We start from the raw sequence: 20,099 nt of genomic DNA, 5'->3' as shown, positions 1-20,099 counted from the left end.
GGTCATCTCTCGCCTCTGATTCAAGATTCAATGCTTTTTGCTGGGAAGCTCCATTAAAAATAATAAGTTATATTACATTAATAAAAGGAAATACTTTGTACAAAGGCATATTAAGAACATATACAGTATAAGATATATTTTTGTGTGAGAAGGTGTCGTATGAATTATCTATTTAAAAGTGATGTTAGCATGAGTTGCAGACATAATTTTTGGACTATAAAGGAAAAGAAATGGTTGTTTAAAAAGTTGAGGTTGTTTTGAGAATAATTAGATTATTAGAAAATATTAGTAATGCCATGTCTTTTAGTTCACACCCGAAACTAGATTAATGATGGGATTGTGTTATCTTGAGTGGATGGGTGAGTACTCAGTACTGGTTTTAGTCATAGCCTTGACACTAGGTCATTTCTCTCCTGTGATTCAAGATTTAAGATGTTTATTGTCACGCCGGTTATACAATTACAATCGTGTGAAATGCTTTTTGCTGGGAAGCTCCATTAAAATAATAAGTTATATTACAATTATTATATGAATGTACATATATAAGAAATACTTTGTACAAGGCAAATTAAGTTCATCAGTCTGCTGGTGAGAGTCCTGGAGGTCCTGTATCTTCTACCAGAGGACAGGAGGGAGAACAGGCTGTTGTGGGGGGGGGTGTTGTCCTTAATGACCCTCAGGGACTTCCTGATGTGGGGATTTAGATGGGGGATTTAGTATCAGTGTGAAACCACCTATTTCAGGCTCTCCAAGTTTTTACAAAATAATGTTGAAAATATATATATATATATTTATTTATTTTTTCAAGATTCAAGCCCTTTATTGTCATTGTGTAGTACAACGAAATTAGATTGTGACAACCCCATAGGTGCTAATGAAAAGATAATACAATAAAATAATAGATAGTGCAATATAACATTATACAATATAAAATATAAAAATACAATATATATATTGATGAGATGACAATTTTGCCAGATTACAATTTTGCCAGATTATTGCACCGTGTCCGCCAGATAATTATATAATTATTGCACAGTGATCAGCATATGTTATTGCACATATCCGTAACAGTAGATTTGCAGTATTTACATTGCACGAAAGTGACACAAAAGTGAAGTCGCTGAATGAGAGCTAAACTTCTCAGCGACCTATCCGCGAACAAATAGGCGACCACCAGGTGGATGTAAAGCAATACAAACACAATTTATTTCATTTAATTTCAAAATGTATTTCGAACATGTAGAATACAAAGAAAAGTGACTGAAGCAGTCTTTTGCATAGTGATGACAGTAGTTGTGAGAAGCTGTAGTGCAACAATGTAATGTCCTTACATGAGTGTATATATAGTGGAGCGTCCACCCATAGGTGGCAGCACTGAGCCGATACTGCGGAGCAACGCTTCAGTGGCACGAGTAGAAGAAAATATGCTCCTCACTTGGATTTTTACATGGGTTGTATTTGTATTAGTGGAAATCACTTGCTTTCCACCTGGGAAATTGGTGTTTTTGTCACTTAAAGCTCGGGCTGACATCGTTTATAATTGTCCTGATAGGTCGCTGATGGGTTCACCTTCATTCCGACCAGTTTGTAATTTAAAAAATACTTTCGTTAACAAACGTTATGAGCTCTAAATGACTGATTTGGATGGTTTCACTCTCACAGCAATACAGGACTGAAGTCCTTGATCAAAGCTTGTAACATTAGATTTTTGGTTGTTAATTTAAGTGAATAAGCGGTTGTAAGTTTCTCTCACAAACATTGATTACTAGTCGTTAACAGAGCTTTGAACAGAGAAGTGTTTCATGTAATGCTGGCGTGTGCACTTTCATTTCAAAGTCACAACTTTTGCGGAAAGTAGCTGACGTCAGCTTATCTCGATTGTTAACCTGAAACCCTTCCTTGTATGAATTTACTAACTTATACAGTTTAACGGTATATAGTTTTAGTTTTTCTTGGCTCTCCAACCATACGTTTTGGATTCAGTCCCATCTGGATTTAGATAACAGGAAAAGAACCAGACTACTAGTCTGGTTTAGTAAAGGGAGGGCTGTTACCAAGAAATTCTGCTAATGTAGAAACTGATGAATTTAGTTTTCTTCCTGTTTATTCTCTGTCCTGTCGTGATCGCCTTAGGGGTGTGTCACGTGATTGTTATGAGTAAAGGCATGACTTCTGAAGAACTCCTTATGACTCAAAGGTTGTTAAATATGAGTGCAAAACACTCGTAATGTCCTAGATTTAAGTGGCAAAGTTGTCAACAAATTGACCCACTACTGTCTCAGGGAGTTTTTCCATAATTATAACACAACTGTTAATAATTTTGTCATTGAATAGCACCTAGGTAGGACCAGACACCTGTATTCTCGCTGAACAGGTGTTTTTTGTTTTTTTTTCAACATATTTTTATTATTTTCAGAACAAAAGGCTCACAACAATGTTATGTTCAACAGTTATAAGATACAGTCAACCCCCCCCTCCCCCAAAACCAATAAATACAAATAAATGAATTATAAAAACAGATGAAAAGGGACATTTGATAAAAAATAACATACAGTGGTTAAATGTGACTGTAAAAATAAATATAAAAGAAAAGACAACAATAGGAATAATATCTAATATCTAATAGAGTAAAGTATATTGTCCTCAGACTCTGGAAAAGGATGATCATAGAAATATATTTTATGTTTTACGTGGCATTAGGCATAATTTGCTTCCACCCTGAATGGTACTGGCCTGGTGTGTTTGAGCTCTGATGGTAAATAGTCTAGGACGGGGGTTCCAGATCTTAATAAATGAGCCCTCGTTACCCCTAAGGGCTGCACTCATCCTTTCATGTGGCAGTACGTTGAATATCTCCCTGTACCAGAATGTTACTGTGGGTGGAGTGTCTTTAACCTATTTTAGCACGATGCATTTACGAGCAAAGAGCAGAAGTTTGTCCAGCAATTTGTAATGATTGCTGGAGAAAGAAATTTCTTTAGAGGGCAAACCCAGTAAAATAGCCCTGGATCCTTTCTTATTGTAGTCTTAAAGATGAACAGGTGTTTTAAGTAAACATCTCATGGCTGACATGTGACAAACTTGGGTTCTGCTTACCTACCCACATGGAAAACTTGTGAGGAATGTGCTGTTGTAGAACCGGTTTTAAATGGCAGGGTGACATTAATCTACTGTCAACAAGCTGTCATAATGATTGCATGTTGTACTAGGAACTAATTATGCTTCACAGTGCAAATAGTATCTTACATGTACTTTAATTTGTTCACATGGATAACAGCTTGCCATCTAGACGGTTGTCTCTAAGGCATGTTTCTCTCTGTCGTTTTCTTGTTTTTAAGTGCTTGATGCATTTTGTTTCTCTAGGCTATGTCTTTCAGTTTTTGGTTTTATCCGCCTGATTGCTGAAATGTTACTGCCTTTGTCTCCAGACTGTTTATAAGTTATGCAGTATGAGAGTTCATTTATGCCACTTTTACCTTCGCTCTTCTGGTTTTCATTATTTTCCTCTGTCTAACCTTGGCTTCAGGTGAATGAGAGAGATGAGGAGCAGCAGGAGGACTGAAGTGTCTAAAAGCTCTGCTCAGCAGCTTACCGATCACAATATTGGCACAGGTGTGTAGAAAAAATTGCAGTTCAGTTGTATTAGTGTCGATATAATGTTCTCACAATCACTTTATTTAAAATGAAAGATCGGTCATATGAGTTGTTTAGGGTTAGGGTTATAATATATTTTCATTCTCTTCCTCTTCATCAGAGCTGACAACTGCATGGAAAAGTTTGTCTCAGTCCAAAGCTGCTGTAAGTACACCTGGAACACTTTTCTGCTGAATGACTTTGTTTGCCTCTCAGAAATAATTTCCATTTCATAAAACTAATGAAATACAGTCTGTAACATCTAATGATGGTGAAGATGACTACCTTTCATCGTCACATAACCCAAAGAGTCTGACGTGTGTATTCTCCCTCTGTAGTTGCGGCATATAGAAAACCGTCTAGAGGCAGCTCCAGGGACAGGGGTTCTCCTGGACTCTGTCATGGACCCCCCAAAAAAGAAATCCTCCAGGACGGTCCGCTGTAGGGGTGAGATATTTCAAAATGTCATTATGATGAGTTAAATTCTACACTTTAACTATAACTATTTTAACATTGCTGTCTCTGTCACAGATGGACAACAAGCTAATGAGAGTGGAGGGTCTTCAAAGCGTAGAGGACGAAGTCAGCAGAGTCCAGAAAAGAGCAGCTCACGCAGTCCACTGAGAAACGCCACCCAGGACAGCAACGTCCGCAGGAACACAAGTGTGGAGTTCAGGGAACCGCTTGCCTCCTACAGGTAGAAATACTGCTTTAAAATGCATTAATAAAACACTGTTAGCCACTTCTCTCTAGGTACATTACTGTATTTGGATTTGAGGGTGTGCTGTCATACTCAGGACTGGATATCTGTCACCTCACATTGGAAATCGTTTTTCAAGTCTTCTATAAAAAACAAAACTAGAACTATACCTAAAAGCATAAAGCTTTTATTGCACATGCATGTCAAAACAATTTTATTGATATTACTATTTTAAATGGTATTAAAATGATACCAAGCTAGTCATAATCTATAGTTTGTATGCTGTATGACAACAGAATAAGATGGTGTTTATTCCCCAAATGAGCTGTGATATTTTCATCGTAGTTATTGCGTCAGCTCATTGTTTTAACTTGATACACCAGGAGAGCTCTTTCACCTAAATAACAGTCAGTCCCCCAACGCTCTTCACTCTACAAGACTTCCATTCAGAGACCATGTGTTCTTGACATCTCCTCTGAATAACTCGTAGCTAAATGGCTCACAGGTACTTCAGTAGCTCAGGGCTCTGCTGTTTGCAGTGATAATGTAAAACCGTAAGTCTTTTCTCTAGTATTGTCAGAATTACTGGATTTTAAATGTGAATATGTTCTCTAGATTTGATAGAGACCAAATGCAGAGCTAAAGGAAAATAAATATTGGACTTACATGTCCAGAACCACAACTTAACACGACAAACGAGTGATAATGCTGCTCTGTGTTTGCTGTATGTATAAAAAAAAGCAACTGTTTGCTGACAAGTTTGCCTTATCAACGTAAAAGGTGATGAAAGGTCAATGTATTTAAAACTTGTTTCCGCTGCCCCCAAGAGGCCAAACAATCAGTTATTGCAGCTTTAAGCAAGATAACAAGTCTTGGAAATGAACTGTCAGAAGTTGTTGTTTATGTTTTGCTATTACCAACAAATGCACACAATACTACATGATATTCAGATCACTTTTTGATATTCTACTTAGAGAGCCACCAGTAATCATTTTCTGCAAACATGTCAGTCAGTTAGTTCGGTGGAAGTGTACCAGAATTTTAAAATTCTTGATTTTCTTTTCATTCTGGTTATACATTTTCAATAGTTTTCATCATTGAACTTAAGTGACATCTTGAGTGTCACTCCCTCCTTCTATTCCCTTTGACCACCCATACATGTGTTTTTCTGTACACCCAGTGAGTGGTAAATTAACAGTAAATCTTGATCCTCCTGATCCCATGTAATCTGGTTTGTGTACAGGGAGGCCACCCCTCCACCACATCCCTCCTCTCAGCTGGAAGCCTACAGTCTGCATTCAGCGCCAGGGTCTTCGTACCCATCCTCGCTGCCTCCCTCAGATCCTCTGCTCAGCCAGCTGGTCTACCAGAGAGACACCAGGGACAAACAGACAGACAGGGACCTGGACAGCACACACTCCTCGGCTCTGGGGAGCACGGAGGTCCGCTACCTCAATGACCAGCCAGCCCTGGACACCCTGAGGACTACTGGAAACCAGTCATATCTCACAGGTGTGAGAGTCCCTGCATGGGAGGGAGCTGAGGAAGGAAACACTCCAAAAGCACAACTTGGCATGGACGGCCAAGAGTCAAGCCCATGTCTAGCCCCAGGCTCCACACGCCGAGGGGAGAGCACTCCCTCCACCAGCCCTGGCTCAGCTTCCCAGCGGTTGGAGAACCTCAGGCGACATCAGCCTGACGATAAGCTGGAGAAGCTCAAAGAGCGTATTCGAAGGCAGAGGCAACATCTGGAGGAGGCTGCAGAGAGAGAGAAACTGCTGGGTAATCTGGAGCATCCCATTATAGCAGCTGTGGGGAGTAACAATGCTGGTACTAGCAACATGCCCACAGCCAAAGTACGGAAAGTAGCAGCTGCACCGCCTGCACCTATATACAAAGGTACCATCAGTGTAGGATATAGCACAAACTTTAACTTTCTCGCTTGTTTGACTTTTTTTTTTACATATAAAGATAATGAATAGCTTGATGTTTTGGAAATACAGATTTTAGCCGTATAGTAGGAAACAGGATACTACAGCTTACAACTTCAATCCTTTCGCTCTCAGGTTTCAACAGTACTGAAACAAAGATCCGGACTCCCGATGGGAAGGTTTGGAAGGAAGAGGAGTTTCATAACCTCAGCAGAGAAATATACAGAGACCTGTCACGACAGTTTGCTGGTAAGCATAGGACACAAACATTTCTTCTTGTTGCTATCATTCCTTATTTGTAACATTTTCTGATATGGTCAGGATGTCACAGATTGTTTTAATTTATTTATGTTTTGACCTGGGCTTGTAGCGGCGATTGTCATCTGAGTTTTATGTTGAAAAAGGCAGTGATTGGTGATCTCTGACATGCTTGGGGCTTGTATGTTTGTGATCTTTAATCCAGGTTATAAGCCCCTATGGCGTGGAGTAAAGAGAGCGGTCTGAAAAAACGCTTTAACAAACTAATGATTGCACATGAATGCATGGCATGGAGTTGTATTGATCTGTGAGATGCACAAAAAATAGTGTATGAGCTGTTTTCCATAGAGGAGTGTTACATAAACAAACATGATCTTTGGTTTACAACATCAGAGATTTTTGACCCCGGGCACAGGGCTTGTTTTTCAGCCAACTGACAACTTTTTGTTTAATTAAGAAACATTTGTCATTTTGTGTTACTTATCTTCTGCTTGTGTCATCTGCGTACAGAGAGCACCAGATCCAGACATCAGCAGCAGAAGGAACAGAGAACAGACAGGTCCAAAGAGAGGAGGCCTCCCAAACCAGTCAGGAAGGTCCACAGAGCTGCCCCTTCCTCTGATCTAAATGCAAAACCAGGTATGATAATCCTCTTTTATGTGAGAGGGCCAACTTACCCTCTGATCTACTTTTAATTAGTGACAGTAGGAAAGCTAAGTATGTGGAACAATCTGGCAGGTTTTTTATCATGGGTCGGTGCATACGGACCAAAACCAGGAGCCTCCAGTGTTGAACTATTGGTGTGCTTAAAAGGTTTTTCTCAACTGGCTTTGCTGCTCTTGTGTCTGTGCCACAATGAGAGTGATACAGTCTTATAAAGCGCCAACTTTGCTTACATGCAATAAGCTAAACCTCAAATAATCATGAATTCTCTCATTTGAATCTAAATTATGTGATAATGTCGTACATTCCTCAGACAGACTGCAGAAACAAGTGTTCAGACTACAGTATTCAGTGTTTTCTTTCCATTTACTCAGTTGTCCCATACCAGGCATGCGTGTGTTCCAGTACATGAACCAGATACATTGTTGGCTTCTAAAGCCATGTTAAGACTCTAATCCCTGAAGAAATGTTCAGTATTTGTGACATGCATGTTTGTGCAGCATACAGACACCCACATAGAAGAATCATAGCCACATACTGCTGCTATAACCTGGGTACAAATTTCAGGTCTCCTCACCTGCCACTGGCAGACATGTTTTACCTGTATGAAGAATTTTTTTTTCTTAAAGCAATTTTTAAGTTAAAAATAGTCAGGGATTAAGGTTACCTTATATATTCTATATTACTACTGTCTGGTACCACTGACTCTGGGTTTATAACGTGTCCTACATAGATTTCAGAAGTGGCAGACAAAAAAAATTGAGTTCCCATTAGAACTGTTTAATGACCGGCTGCCACAGCGGCAGGTGAGGAAAAACTTAATTTCAGAGCCTGAGTACAATACCAAAAAATGAAATCTGGATATCCTGAAAGCTGACTCTACTTGGGTTTCTTCCAACTTTTGTGTTGTCTCTAAAGTCTGGCTGTTCTCTGTTTCGTGCTGGCACAGCACTATAAATAGCCCTCTGAAATCTGGCCAGGTTCAGTTGCTCATCCACCCAGTACAAACAGCTGCTTGGTTAGTGGATGTACAGCTTCATTACCAGGAACTGCTCTTCAGTAGAATGCAGTCATAGTGAAAAGAGCTCTAGAGATTAGCCCACGTAAAGAGGCATTGCTGTTGTGGAAATGTAATTTTCCAGTGGGCTGGTGGCAGAACTCTGAGCAGCAGAGATTGGCAGGGATAGCAGTGTGAAATAAAAACACATGTATCTGCCAGATGGTTACTAGGGGAAAGGGGGAAAATGTACTTCGGGGGGGATTTGGACAAACTACAAAAACAAGTTCTTTTGTTTCATCACCTCTCCCACAAAGCAACTTCAGTGTGTTTTTTCTGGGCTGTCAAAGTTAACGCGATAATAACGCATTAACGCAAAATCGTTATAACGTTTCGCATCATACAAAACTAGAAAACTTAAGAATCCATTGGTACCAACCATGTCATATTAGCTTGTCGTGAAGAAGGCTAGATAATGCTACGAAGTTACGCTAAACTTTAGCAAGGAAAAACTGTCATGGCCATTTTCAAAGTGGTCCCTTGATCTCTGACCTCAAGATATGTGAATGAAAATGGGTTATATGGGTACCCACGAGTCTCCCCTTTACAGACATGCCCACTTTATGATAATCACATGCACTTTGGGGCAAGTGTTAGTCAAGTCAGCACACTGACAGCTTGAGTTTACCATGTTATGATTTGAGCATATTTTTTTATGCTAAATGCAGTACCTGAGAGGGTTTCTGGACAATATTTGTCATTATTTTGTGTTCATTGATTTTCAAGAATAAATATATACATGCATTTGCATAAAGCAAGCCTTTTTGCCCACTCCCATGTTGATAAGAGTCTTAAATACTTAACAAATCTCCCTTTAAATTACATTTTGAACAGATAGACACCTTGTCTATCAAATGTTTTCTTCTTGTGTCTTTTCCGCTCTCTAATATATGTGTATATTTATGTTCAAGTGAGTCTGCTCCGGTGGTGGCATGTCTACATGTATGTGCTTACACATGCAACCATGTTCCACGAGGTCAATATGAACTGTATTGAATTACAATGCCCTTCACTGGAAGCATCTAAGGTGATAATGTTCAACTATTTCGCTGTAGTGATTAGCCCTGCGTCCTGGAGGGAGGGCCAGAAGCTGGTAAAGATGGTACTAGGTCCAGTTCCCAAGGTGCCCCGGGAGGAGGACAGACCCCAGCCAGCCGACAAACTGAGCAGAACAGGTGGGACCTTCTATACGTGCCGCTACACCCCTATCTTATATTACTATGTTAGCCCATTTCATGATACCAACAGCTGGCCCCGCTTGGTCTCACTCAGATTGACATACTGTCATTAACCAGCATGTCAAGAGGTAGAAAGACAGTAGAAAGTACATAGATAGAAAGGTGATTAGCTTTCTACTAGAGACCCTCAAAATGTGTCAGCTTGATGTCAAAAATGTCCTCTGCATAATTTGCATGCATGCATGCAAACCAAAGTGTGAATTAGGTTTCCCTCTTTAACTCGTCTACCTTCCACCTTCTTTCAGACATCCTGTGTCCTCATTTTACGTTTATCTGTTTTCTCATGTTGCTATCGAACTTTCACCTCTAAAATTACACATACATTTCTGCACTGGGTACTATTACCTGTAATGGAGTATATCCATGTAATTGGAGGATGTTATAAAATATGTATCTCTAGTTTGTTATAGAGGTTTTACATGTCTGGGACCCACAGACTGACAACAGCGCCTGTCAAAGAATATCAATAAATAAAGAGTCTTTGGCTGCTGTTGGTCACACACAGCCATAAACTCTGTCTCACACACACACACACACTATCTGCACCCACCTCTGTCTTTGCTAGCTGCATCTGTACTGGGTACCACTGACCGGAAGGAATAGAGATTGACTGGCTGTTCTGGTTGGCTGCACAATTAGACATGGCCTGATTTCCAGAGGTTGCCCCCACCCTCCGTCTAGGCGGCATGTACTCTGGGGGATGGCGGAGTGGGGCAGGGAGAGGCTCACTGCAGCAAAAAAAAAAACACTGTCAGGATTAGACACTGTAAAATCTAGATGGGAATTTCCAATTTGTCCCAGATTAGAGTTGCCATGGCAAGCCTGCCCCCCAAGCCTCATTTAGTATGCGTATCCTGTCTGGGTCTAGTGCTTTAGCTTTGGAGTTTTTTCAAATCTGCTGCAGTCACTTGTTGGAGCATCCAGTGTTTTGTGAGCTGTGACTAACCTGTTTATTAAAGATGTTTAACACAAGAAAACAGTTTAAAGGATTTTGCAGCCTACTACTAGTAAAAAAAAAAAAAGGGTTTAAAGATCGGTCACACAGTCATACCTCTGATTAAGTATGAATAGGGAAAGCAAATTTGAAATTTTCAATGTTTCATCAACCTAGCCTCCTCTTAAAATTCTTAGTTTAGCATGGAAACTATTGTGTGTGCTTGTGTTAGTAAGTTCATTAACAATTACCGACTATAACGTTTTGCGTTTCTGTAAATGTCCATCAGCTTCCCGTCACCGTTCCAGTTCAGACCCACGCTCCGAATCAAACCCACGGCCTCGCACTAACAGCACAGAAAGGCGTCGTTGTGGATTTCAATCCAAAAGCCACTCCACAACCACGCCTACCCCCTCATCTGCAGATCGGGACAAGGCCCCAGCGGGTGTTAGCACGGACCTGTTGTCAGCAGACATCCAGGGGATACTCGATGACCTTCAGCTGGAGTGCAAAGCAGTTGAGATGGAGGAGAGGGCCCGGCAAAGGTCCCGGGGTGGGAGCAGTGGGAGGAGAGGGAGAGGGGGATCAGGGTCGCGAACAAGGGCTCCAGTCTCTGTTTGGGGAACTAGTGTGGCAACGGGCAGCTCCTCGAGAGGCTGCCGCAGCGCTAGCCCCACCGCACACCAACCAGAAACCGCTGAGTCTGGGCACAAAAAGCGACACTACGATGCAGACACTGTTCGCCAGTACATTTCCAGGCAACAAGAGGAGAGGAAGAGGCGTCAAGCGGAAGAGAAGAGGGCACTGAGGGAGGAGGCCGAGAGGAGAAACCAGAGACTGCAGGAGCTCTACAGGAAGCAAAAAGAAGCGGCTAAAACAGTGGTCCTTCCCAGCGAGGTGCCTGTGGCCCCAGTACAAAAGCGACTACAGGAGACGTACACCAAGCTGCTGCTGGAGGAGGCCCAGCTGGGCGAGGAGGCCACACAGACGCAACCTGCTGCTCCTTTTAGTCAAATGGTATTGCACATACACATGAAACATGGGCACCCTCTTTATATTTGAAAGTTATATTATGTAGATTGAGTAACTAAGTGAAATTAATTAATGTAATATGTAAGAAAAGACTTTTTGACATGTGTTAACATGTTCTACCACAGAGACCGATGTACCAGCCCTCAGGAGAGTCGGACAAAGAGAACAAAAGACTGGAGACACCGCAGAGCCCCTCGAGCAGTGACAGGTCTTTGAATGATCGGCAACGTCCTCCATTATCCAGGTATACACATGCTCACCTCCATCACTCTCCAGAATAACAAACACTGCCAATTTATTGACCCAGATAAGCAACAAACAACTCAGTACAATAACAGTACACATATTCTGGTATCTTCTGGACATAATGTTTGGGTGATAAATTCTAGGGAATCATCTGACTGTACCAAACAGAGAAACTTTTTGTTCCCACATGGTGCCTTTATGTGGCTTTTTTTTCCCACTACTCCTATTTTAGATGCATGAAAGAACATCTCAGATAATTGACTGGAAATAAAGATGAGGGTGGCTAATGACTTTACTTGTGAAACAGATATAATAGTCGTCTTTCTCTGTGTGTATTCAGTGATTATAGTCATTCTCATTTATAGTCTTCCATCCAGTTACAGTGTATGCACTATCCTGTTCATTATGCTCAGGTACCATTAGCAGTTATGTATCAGGCTTATTCACTTCATTAAAACTATAGCTGCACAAATATTTTACTGCAATACACACAGATGTCAAGTAAGAATTGTGTTTACAGTACCCTGAATACCCAGAATGGCTGTAAATATCTTGTCTGTGGACATCCTGGGTGTACACAATTAAAGTTCTTTTGTTTCTTCAGTAGCAAGCATGATGAATACACTTACATATGTTTAATTTGATCACTGTTTTAAAGCAAGCTGTTTGCACCTCTTTTTCTCCCTCCTGCCAACATTCTTGACTTATTATATAAACTAAAATGGAAATCTCTTGTGACATTGAACCACAGAAATTGAACGGACTTGACATTCCATTAGATGGCACTGTAACACAATTGCTTCACATCGGACACTAAAGTAGCACAAAGATTAAACATTATGGACATTCCTACACAGTTCTCCAACCACATATTTTGTATGTCTACAGCTGCATGCTTATGTGGATTTATAGCTGGCCCCAACAAAAATAATCTAAAACCACTGTAAAACTAAATATATAAAAACTAAACCTTTCTGAAAAACTGAAACTAAACTAAAACTAGCAAATACACTCTGAAAACTAAAATTATATTGAAAAGTCAAAACTAAAAAATAATAAAATTTAAAATTCACAACTATTATAACCTTGCTCCATTCTTTGTTGTCTCTCCCTATTGCAGGAATGATTTGGATATTGGAGTTGCCTCTCTGCTTCAGCCGGATCGTCTGAGCCCAGCCGTTGGACCTACGACTGGCCCCAGCAGCAGTCACCCTTTTGGAGACCATCTCCTCTCTCAGCTTCTCAGGCTTGAGACCGCGGTGGCAGCTGGTGAAGTCATGCACACTGAGCGGCCAGCCACAGCTCCTTCGAACAGGTCGCGGTCCAAGATGTCCCGCATCGAGGCCATCAAGGCTACAGCCGCGTCCCTCTCCAACCGTATAGAGAGTGAAGCGCGGAAGCTGGCTGGGGAGGGGATCAACTACGGTACTGAAACTTCAATGGACGTGGATGCTATTAGGCCCTCTCAAGTTAATCTTGATGATGGATGCTGGGCAGAAACGGCTGCCACAGGAAATGATGACGTAGCGTTGAGGATCCAGAGGATTTTGACTTGCACAGGTCATAGTTCATACAACGGCACAGATCTTCCAGGAGCAGGCAACCTGCACGCCCTCAGGGGACTGAAGGAAAAGAGAGGCACACACACCAGTTTGATCAATCCACAAACAGCTTCTGCTGATGTAACAGGGCCTGTTCTTAACAGTTATACATATGAAAGGAGCAGGCTAGTCAATGGATTGGATCACATAGAGAGACTACATAAAACGGAACAAAGGAGAGGGTGTGGATTGATGGAGGACAAGGATAAGAATCGGACAGATCTCCACGACTCAAGCGCCGGTTCCCTCAGCGAGGGTCCTCTTCTGAGTGAAGGCAGTTTTTCTGAGGACGAGGCGAGCCCTCCTCACCGCTCCAGCAATCGTGTGCCTAGACTGGCAGATCGCCTGGAGGCAGTGGACTACTGCGCGGGTCAAAGATGGGATTACCAGCGGTTGTCAGAGTTCCAGAGGGAGGCAGCGAGGTGCTCGGCCCTCAGCTCACCCTTTGCACAGCATGACGGCAGCAAAGCAGCCTGGGAGGAGCTGAACAAAGGAAGCCCTCTAAGTGTAATCAACATTTTCACTAAGAATCTTCATGGCCATGTTACAGGTTAGTTCACATCTAAGTTTTCCATATTACGTGTAGGTGATGAGACATAAATGTGTGTCTTGTCTGATGAGAAATTGTGAGAAGTATCTATGGGTAAACTTCTAATAAATATGTAACCTTAAGAGCTAAATAGAATGTTTGTCATAGTGAAACTGTAGTGTTTATACTAACAACACGTGCAACATACTGACCGTCAAAAGCAAGATCATGAATATTTCTCCTGTGTCTGTTTTATCTCCACCTTGTCCTGTAGCGAGTGAGAGGAACTCTCCGTCTGCCCATCCTCTGCTCTCTGGAAATAGCCCCGTAGACGCAGCCGTCTATGAAGATGACTTTGTGTCATCACATAGCAGCGGAGCCAGTGGCCAGTTAAAGAGAGCCTCCAATTCACGCAGGTAAGAGAGAGAAAAAGAGTGGACGTTAGTTTTTAAAGTGACCACTGGATGGCATTCTTGTCACACAAATAGAAAGCTCAGACGGCCCTTTCAGACAGCATTCCCCCTCTGCATTCTGGAGTTGATACATTTTTCTTTGCAGGTTTCTTAGAATGAAGAGTCGGGCTGCACGATTATGGACAAAATGATAATCCCGATTATTTTGATCAATATTGAGATCACGATTATTTATCATGATTATTCATTGATTTTTAAGGACTATTTAGGGAATGATTTCATTGCACTTTCACATATAAGATGATTTTTTTAGTAGTCCCACAGTTGGAAGATTTGCAGTAAACAGAGGCTTTCACTTCCTTGTTGTGCTACATTCCTGCTAAAGTACAAATCTTTGCGTCAAGATAAGATCGGTCCTTATTCACAGAACATTTCCTAGAAGCAAAATAAGATTGTACCAAAACTTTTTACCCAAAATTAAATCAACAGATCACTACTTTCACTTAGATTTCTGCTAATTATCAAATCTTTGCATCAAATTATGACTTAAATTAATGTTCTTCTTCACCTTGAATTCAGTGCACTTTATAATACAACAGAGAGCAGACGGGCAAAATGATTAATACTGAGTAGGTCATATTACTCTTCTACTCTGGACTACAGCCGCAACATTCAGGAAAGTTTATCACAGGGCATGACAGCTCTCCAAAAGTGAAGCCAAAAACATCCTGATTGCCCCCTGGTGGCTGGCTGTTAGTTCATTCTGGTTAATATTTGAGTAATAGTGCAGCCCTAATGAGGAGTAACCGGTACAAACACTCTTAGGCAGATTAACTCTACTGTTTATCCCATGTTGACTAGACATAATGTTTTTATGTTGTGTCACAGATCCTGAATTTTATTTAAAAGTGATTGTTCATACATCTTTCTATCTTCTCTGTCAGCGTGAACAGTCATTTTGAGGAGCTGATAAGGAGGTCTCCTTATGACAAAACTACAGGAGGCATCAATTCCCACCAGTCATCCTTTCACTCATCTATTCACTCACCGCATCTTTCCTCTGGTTCAACATCTGTCTCTTCGCCCTTCTCCAAGAACTCTGCCAGAAAAAGAGGTGAGAATGAATATTTTTACATAATTTCCATGGCATGACTGAATTTTCATTAAAAATAGAGAAAAAAATATTAAAAAGGAAATAAAGAAAATTGTCTCTATATGGTTGAATGCTGTGTTTTTGCAGTTAACAAATCCCTCTGCTGCACAGTATAACTACTCCATTCCTCTGCAGGCACAGCATCAGACCAGAGCGATGCCACTCTGGTGGAAGAGCAGAGGAGCTCCTGCTCACCTCCCTCAGATGCATTATCCTCTGACTCCAGGAAGAGGGGCTCAGACAGAAGCTCTGCCCACAGCCAGGCCAAAAGTGTCCAATCTAATGACACTATAGGGAAAACTTCAGGGCTTTCTCAACAAAGGTAACGATCTTCGTCAGACTACATTAAAGCTGGTTTTGTTTTAAACTTTTGGTTTAGTCGAGTGCTGTAAAACTTTCCACCTGAAAGGTTTCTTTTTTAAATTATCATTTTATACCGGCAAGGTTTCAATGTTAGCGTTTTTCAGTTGAAGCATCTCTAAGATATCAAACTGAAGTGACAGTGGTATCAGAGTTTGAATTACCCCCGTTTTCTCCTGTATTTCCTTCCTTCCTGGTTTTCTGTAGCCTTCCGTGCAACACTGCTTTGTGGGAAGATAGGTGGTGCTATTGGCTTACATTGGAGAATTTTTATGCTGTCCTGGATATAGTAGGTTATAGATGTTTCTTTAGGTCACAGCATGATTGTATTTCTTTAATTCCTGGAGCTTTTGTTTTCACTGGATACAAATTAATATTTAAATTAGCCCGTGAAGCCAGGCTATGTTTCCAAGCTAAACTAAAATGTAATTTAAACAACAGCTGGGTCATCTCAGCTGTTGCTGCTCCAAGCACTCAAAAACCTCCACTTGGTATATACTGTTATCACCCAGAGGTTAATTTATCTGGGCATGACTAATCACTAAACTATGCTTGGAGAGCCCTAGTTGAGGCTGCCAGTCTAAACAGTCTTGTGTCTCACTGTTCTGTTGAAGGCCTGAGGGTTAAAGCAGCCATTTAGTGCCCAGCAACAGGAGGAGGCTGCAGTTCAACCCGAGACAGAAAACAGTGGTTATTTTGTTTTGGGGGCCTGCAGGGTGGTTGGTCGGGTCAGCCAGCTTCACCACAGCTTGGGCCTGCTGCCAAAGGAAAGGAGAGTTTTTTTTCTTTTAATCTCAGTGCCCAGTACTGACATTTGAGCTCTCTAATGGTACTCTAAAACCAAAGTGGCAGATTCCTGCCACTCTGTGGAGGCATTCAGGCATTCAGGCAGGATTGTGTCCGTCTTAGCACCATTTACAAAGCAGGTTGTTGTTTAACTTTGGTGGTGACTTAGTGTTCATTACTGTGTTTTATTTCTTAAGTAACTGCACATGTATCACTATGGGTCTCAATGAGTTCTGTAGGTTTTTGGCAGATTGTATTCAAAGCTGTTTCTGTTATGACAGCTAACTGTTTTAGTATTGAGTTCATGGCAATATTGTTGTATTATGATATATTAATCAGTTGTTATCCTTGGAGAAAAAAATGTGCCACAGTCTGCTATCCTTAAAGGGGAAGAAGAGTGTATCCTGATCTCTTGAGACATCTTCCTTGGCCTCTGATCATCTCTGAGCAGCACAATATAGCCATTCATAGTCTGGGCCTCTAAAAGCACGGGTATGCTGCCTCAGTCAGTTCTAGAGGGGCCCTCTCTTTCTTTATCATTTGGTTGACCCACTCTGCAAAGCTTGTAACATCAGTTTTTCTTGTGTATGATTTAAAACACTATTTTAGAATTAATTCTAGAAAACAAAAAAACAATTGTACTGAATCTATATGGTTTTAAAAATATCTTGAAAAATGTGACATTTTCATCTGATACCCATCAAACCTGAATGCTACAAACATATCCACTTTAGAGGAGATGTTGTCTGGTTTCACAATATTTACCTAAGCTTTTTTTCTTTCTTTTTTTCTTTTTCTAATTGTATTTGTAGTGTGGGCCTTGACAGCAAGAAGTCACCAGCAGCCAGGCCCAAACAGACTTCTCCATCTGGCTCTCCGTACCCTGGTTCTCCTCCAGGAGCAGACTCTCCCAGTGAGCCTGTGAGAGGTGGCTCTCTGGGGGCAAATAACCCAAACACAGGCACCACAGCTCGCAGTGGTAGAGCAGAGACCACAGGTGAATAAAGCTCCTATTAATATAATAAACAGCAGACGTTATGTGAAGCAGAACTTTATTAGAATCTTTATTAATCTCTCTCTCACCCTATCCGTCCTTCCTTTCTCCCAGGTGAACTACAGTATTCACCTGCTGCTTTGCAGCAGCGTATGGCAGCAGAGCTCCAGTACCTGGAGTCCATCGAGGAGTCGGTCCGACAGCTGGGCGACGTGGAGAGGGTGATGGGTGTGTCCATGGCTCAGCAGGAGAGCGTGTCATTGGCCCAGATGCTCAAGGTAAAGAAGGGGTTTGTTGCTGTGTAGATAAGGACTGCAAAGAAGCTCTGCTGTATATTTGGCCGTTGCTAAAGTGTTAGCATATCAGAAGTTGTATTAATGTTAAACAATTAAAACTAAATTACACCCGTATTCCATAATTCTCTTTTTTGCTGACACAGTGATGATTTGACATTTTGTATATAATAATAATAATGATCTAAGCTGTGCCCTTATGTATACGTTACACCATCTGCACTTGATATAATGTACAATACAAATGGGAATTACACATAATTAAGTAATGCCCAATAATCTTATTTATCAGGGACTTAAATTAATTGTTGCTGCATAAGATTTACATGATAAATACTAAAAGAGGTTGTTACCTCACTAATTTCTGTATTGATGCACTGTATTGACCTGCTCTCTGACCTTTGACCCTGCAGGCCAGGCAGCAGAGTCATGCGCGTGACCTCTACGAGCTGAAGATCAAGGCTGAGAGGGAAGCCCTGGAGACACAGCTGCAGCTGGAGGAAAACCGGCAGAGAGTGGCCAGGGTACAACAATACACACACATGTGCCGGCGCACACACACACAGCAACATTATATATGTGCATTTGTAAATGACAGCTTTGCTCCCTCACCTTATGAATTGTTCTCAAGGTATGTGTGCTTGTATTTTTATGTCCATGCTTGTTTTTGTCCAGGCTCACATACAAATGCAGGAAAACTTGGCGGCAAATCAAAAAGAGGCCTTGGAGGGCCTCCAGGAGGCAACTACAAAGATGATGAGTCAACAGGCTGAGGCAGCGCGGTACACGGTCGACACCGCCCGACACATCAAAGAGGTTAGTAAATCCCTGCCTGGAAAACAGCCCGTGTCTTCATTTAGCAACAAAAGCTGATTGATTGTTGAGTTTCAGTAAAGAAATGACAAAACATGCAGAGAGGGAAGTCTAATATCCGGTGTAAGATGCAAACATTTGATTTGTATATGGCGTTCCTGTCTGTCAGATGACAGAATTGGCGCGGTCGCAGGTAGCAGGAGCTTTGGTCGTCCCCCCTGATGTTTCTGATTCCTCCATGTTGGACGAGCGGGAAGAACAGCAGAGCTCCTATTCAAAGCAGCGACAGGACAAAAATGACTCTGACAGGTAAACTAAAAACACCTTTTGTGAAAGAACTGAGTTTTTAATCATTTACACTGCATATTGTCTTTTATTTTAAATGTATTATCTGTTCTAAAGTCTCTTCTGCATGCTCTCTTACAGCTTCCCTAGTGAGGTGTCAAGCAGAAGGACCAGGACAGAGGAGCCGTTGTCTTCGCTGAACAGCCTCAGTCACTCTGACTCTCTGTCTTTCAGAAGACCCAACGTCAGGTATTACTCTGACCTCTCGTGTAGCACTAGTTTCTCCATTAGATTTGGGTAAGAGAAATCTAAATTGACACTAAATCTGTCCTTTGCCTCTCTCCTCAGTGGTGCAGACTCTAGCAGCCACCATAGCCCGTCGCATGCCTCGTCAGACCACAGAGAACGGACGAAAAAACAAGCAGTAGAGGGGAGATTGAGGAAGGGGGCGGAGAGGAAAGCAGGCAGCAGCTCCATAGAGGAGGAAGCTCTTACAGCAGCAAACGACTCCCTCTGCAGTGACAGCATCGCCTCTGTAGTGGATGAGAAAGGTATCGGATGACAAGCATGGCTCTAAGTTTAGAAGTTAACGTACACACACACACACCAGTTTTTTAATTCATTCACCTGTCAGGGGCTTCTGTTACATAAATGTCACTACCACTGTAAGAGAAAATGTGAAAACCTTATTGCCATAATTAAACTGTGTGTACACAAGGCACAGAAAAATTACACTGACACTGAGCTTATCTTATTTTTTGGCCCTCCAGGAGACAGTACGTCAGTGGCAACAGAGTACTCCATGAAGTTTGATGAGTCCATGACAGAGGATGAGATAGAAGAGCGCTCCTTCCGCTCTCTGCTGCCGTCTGAGGCTCACCGCCGTGGAACTATGGAGAAGAAGTCACGTCACCACGAGGAGTCAGAGGATGATGGAGCCAGTCACAACATGCCATTGGTTTCAGGGGCACACAATATCTTAAAGGTGAGAGGGTAGTGCAATCTTACAAACATTTGCATATCCTTAAGAGTCAGTGGTTGACAATGGAAGGTGGGTGGGACTACTGACGTAAAACGTAGGACTATTTATTTATTTTTTTGCCTGGATGTCCCCCGTTAAGCATGTGTTGTTGTTTTATTGGCCACTCATACATAATTACTTCTGTCACTCCAATCT

The 20,099-nt window shown here is 41.7% G+C and overlaps 1 protein-coding gene across 2 annotated transcripts in view; it reads left to right on the top strand.

The window, feature by feature from the left end:
• The window catches only part of cep350 (centrosomal protein 350), a 37,748-nt gene that overhangs the window by 1,523 nt on the left and 16,126 nt on the right, over positions 1 to 20,099 (top strand). For both annotated transcript variants that reach the window (XM_037769178.1, XM_037769177.1), the window contains exons 2-23: positions 3,530 to 3,615; positions 3,758 to 3,801; positions 3,975 to 4,083; positions 4,168 to 4,333; positions 5,580 to 6,235; positions 6,403 to 6,516; positions 7,036 to 7,164; positions 9,301 to 9,420; positions 10,707 to 11,434; positions 11,575 to 11,693; positions 12,816 to 13,846; positions 14,100 to 14,241; positions 15,183 to 15,352; positions 15,527 to 15,713; positions 17,350 to 17,534; positions 17,646 to 17,809; positions 18,238 to 18,348; positions 18,500 to 18,640; positions 18,807 to 18,946; positions 19,064 to 19,171; positions 19,271 to 19,473; positions 19,693 to 19,907. In XM_037769178.1, the coding sequence (XP_037625106.1) occupies positions 3,534 to 3,615; positions 3,758 to 3,801; positions 3,975 to 4,083; positions 4,168 to 4,333; positions 5,580 to 6,235; positions 6,403 to 6,516; positions 7,036 to 7,164; positions 9,301 to 9,420; positions 10,707 to 11,434; positions 11,575 to 11,693; positions 12,816 to 13,846; positions 14,100 to 14,241; positions 15,183 to 15,352; positions 15,527 to 15,713; positions 17,350 to 17,534; positions 17,646 to 17,809; positions 18,238 to 18,348; positions 18,500 to 18,640; positions 18,807 to 18,946; positions 19,064 to 19,171; positions 19,271 to 19,473; positions 19,693 to 19,907 (5,064 nt within the window). In that variant the 5' untranslated portion in view covers positions 3,530 to 3,533. The remainder of the gene's footprint in view (positions 1 to 3,529; positions 3,616 to 3,757; positions 3,802 to 3,974; positions 4,084 to 4,167; positions 4,334 to 5,579; positions 6,236 to 6,402; positions 6,517 to 7,035; positions 7,165 to 9,300; positions 9,421 to 10,706; positions 11,435 to 11,574; positions 11,694 to 12,815; positions 13,847 to 14,099; positions 14,242 to 15,182; positions 15,353 to 15,526; positions 15,714 to 17,349; positions 17,535 to 17,645; positions 17,810 to 18,237; positions 18,349 to 18,499; positions 18,641 to 18,806; positions 18,947 to 19,063; positions 19,172 to 19,270; positions 19,474 to 19,692; positions 19,908 to 20,099) is intronic.

The sequence above is a fragment of the Sebastes umbrosus genome, chromosome 5 (genome assembly GCF_015220745.1).
Source record: "Sebastes umbrosus isolate fSebUmb1 chromosome 5, fSebUmb1.pri, whole genome shotgun sequence".
Taxonomy (NCBI): Eukaryota; Metazoa; Chordata; class Actinopteri; order Perciformes; family Sebastidae; genus Sebastes; species Sebastes umbrosus.
Note: the sequence above shows the minus strand (reverse complement) of the source record. Positions and strands in the feature narration are given on the sequence as shown.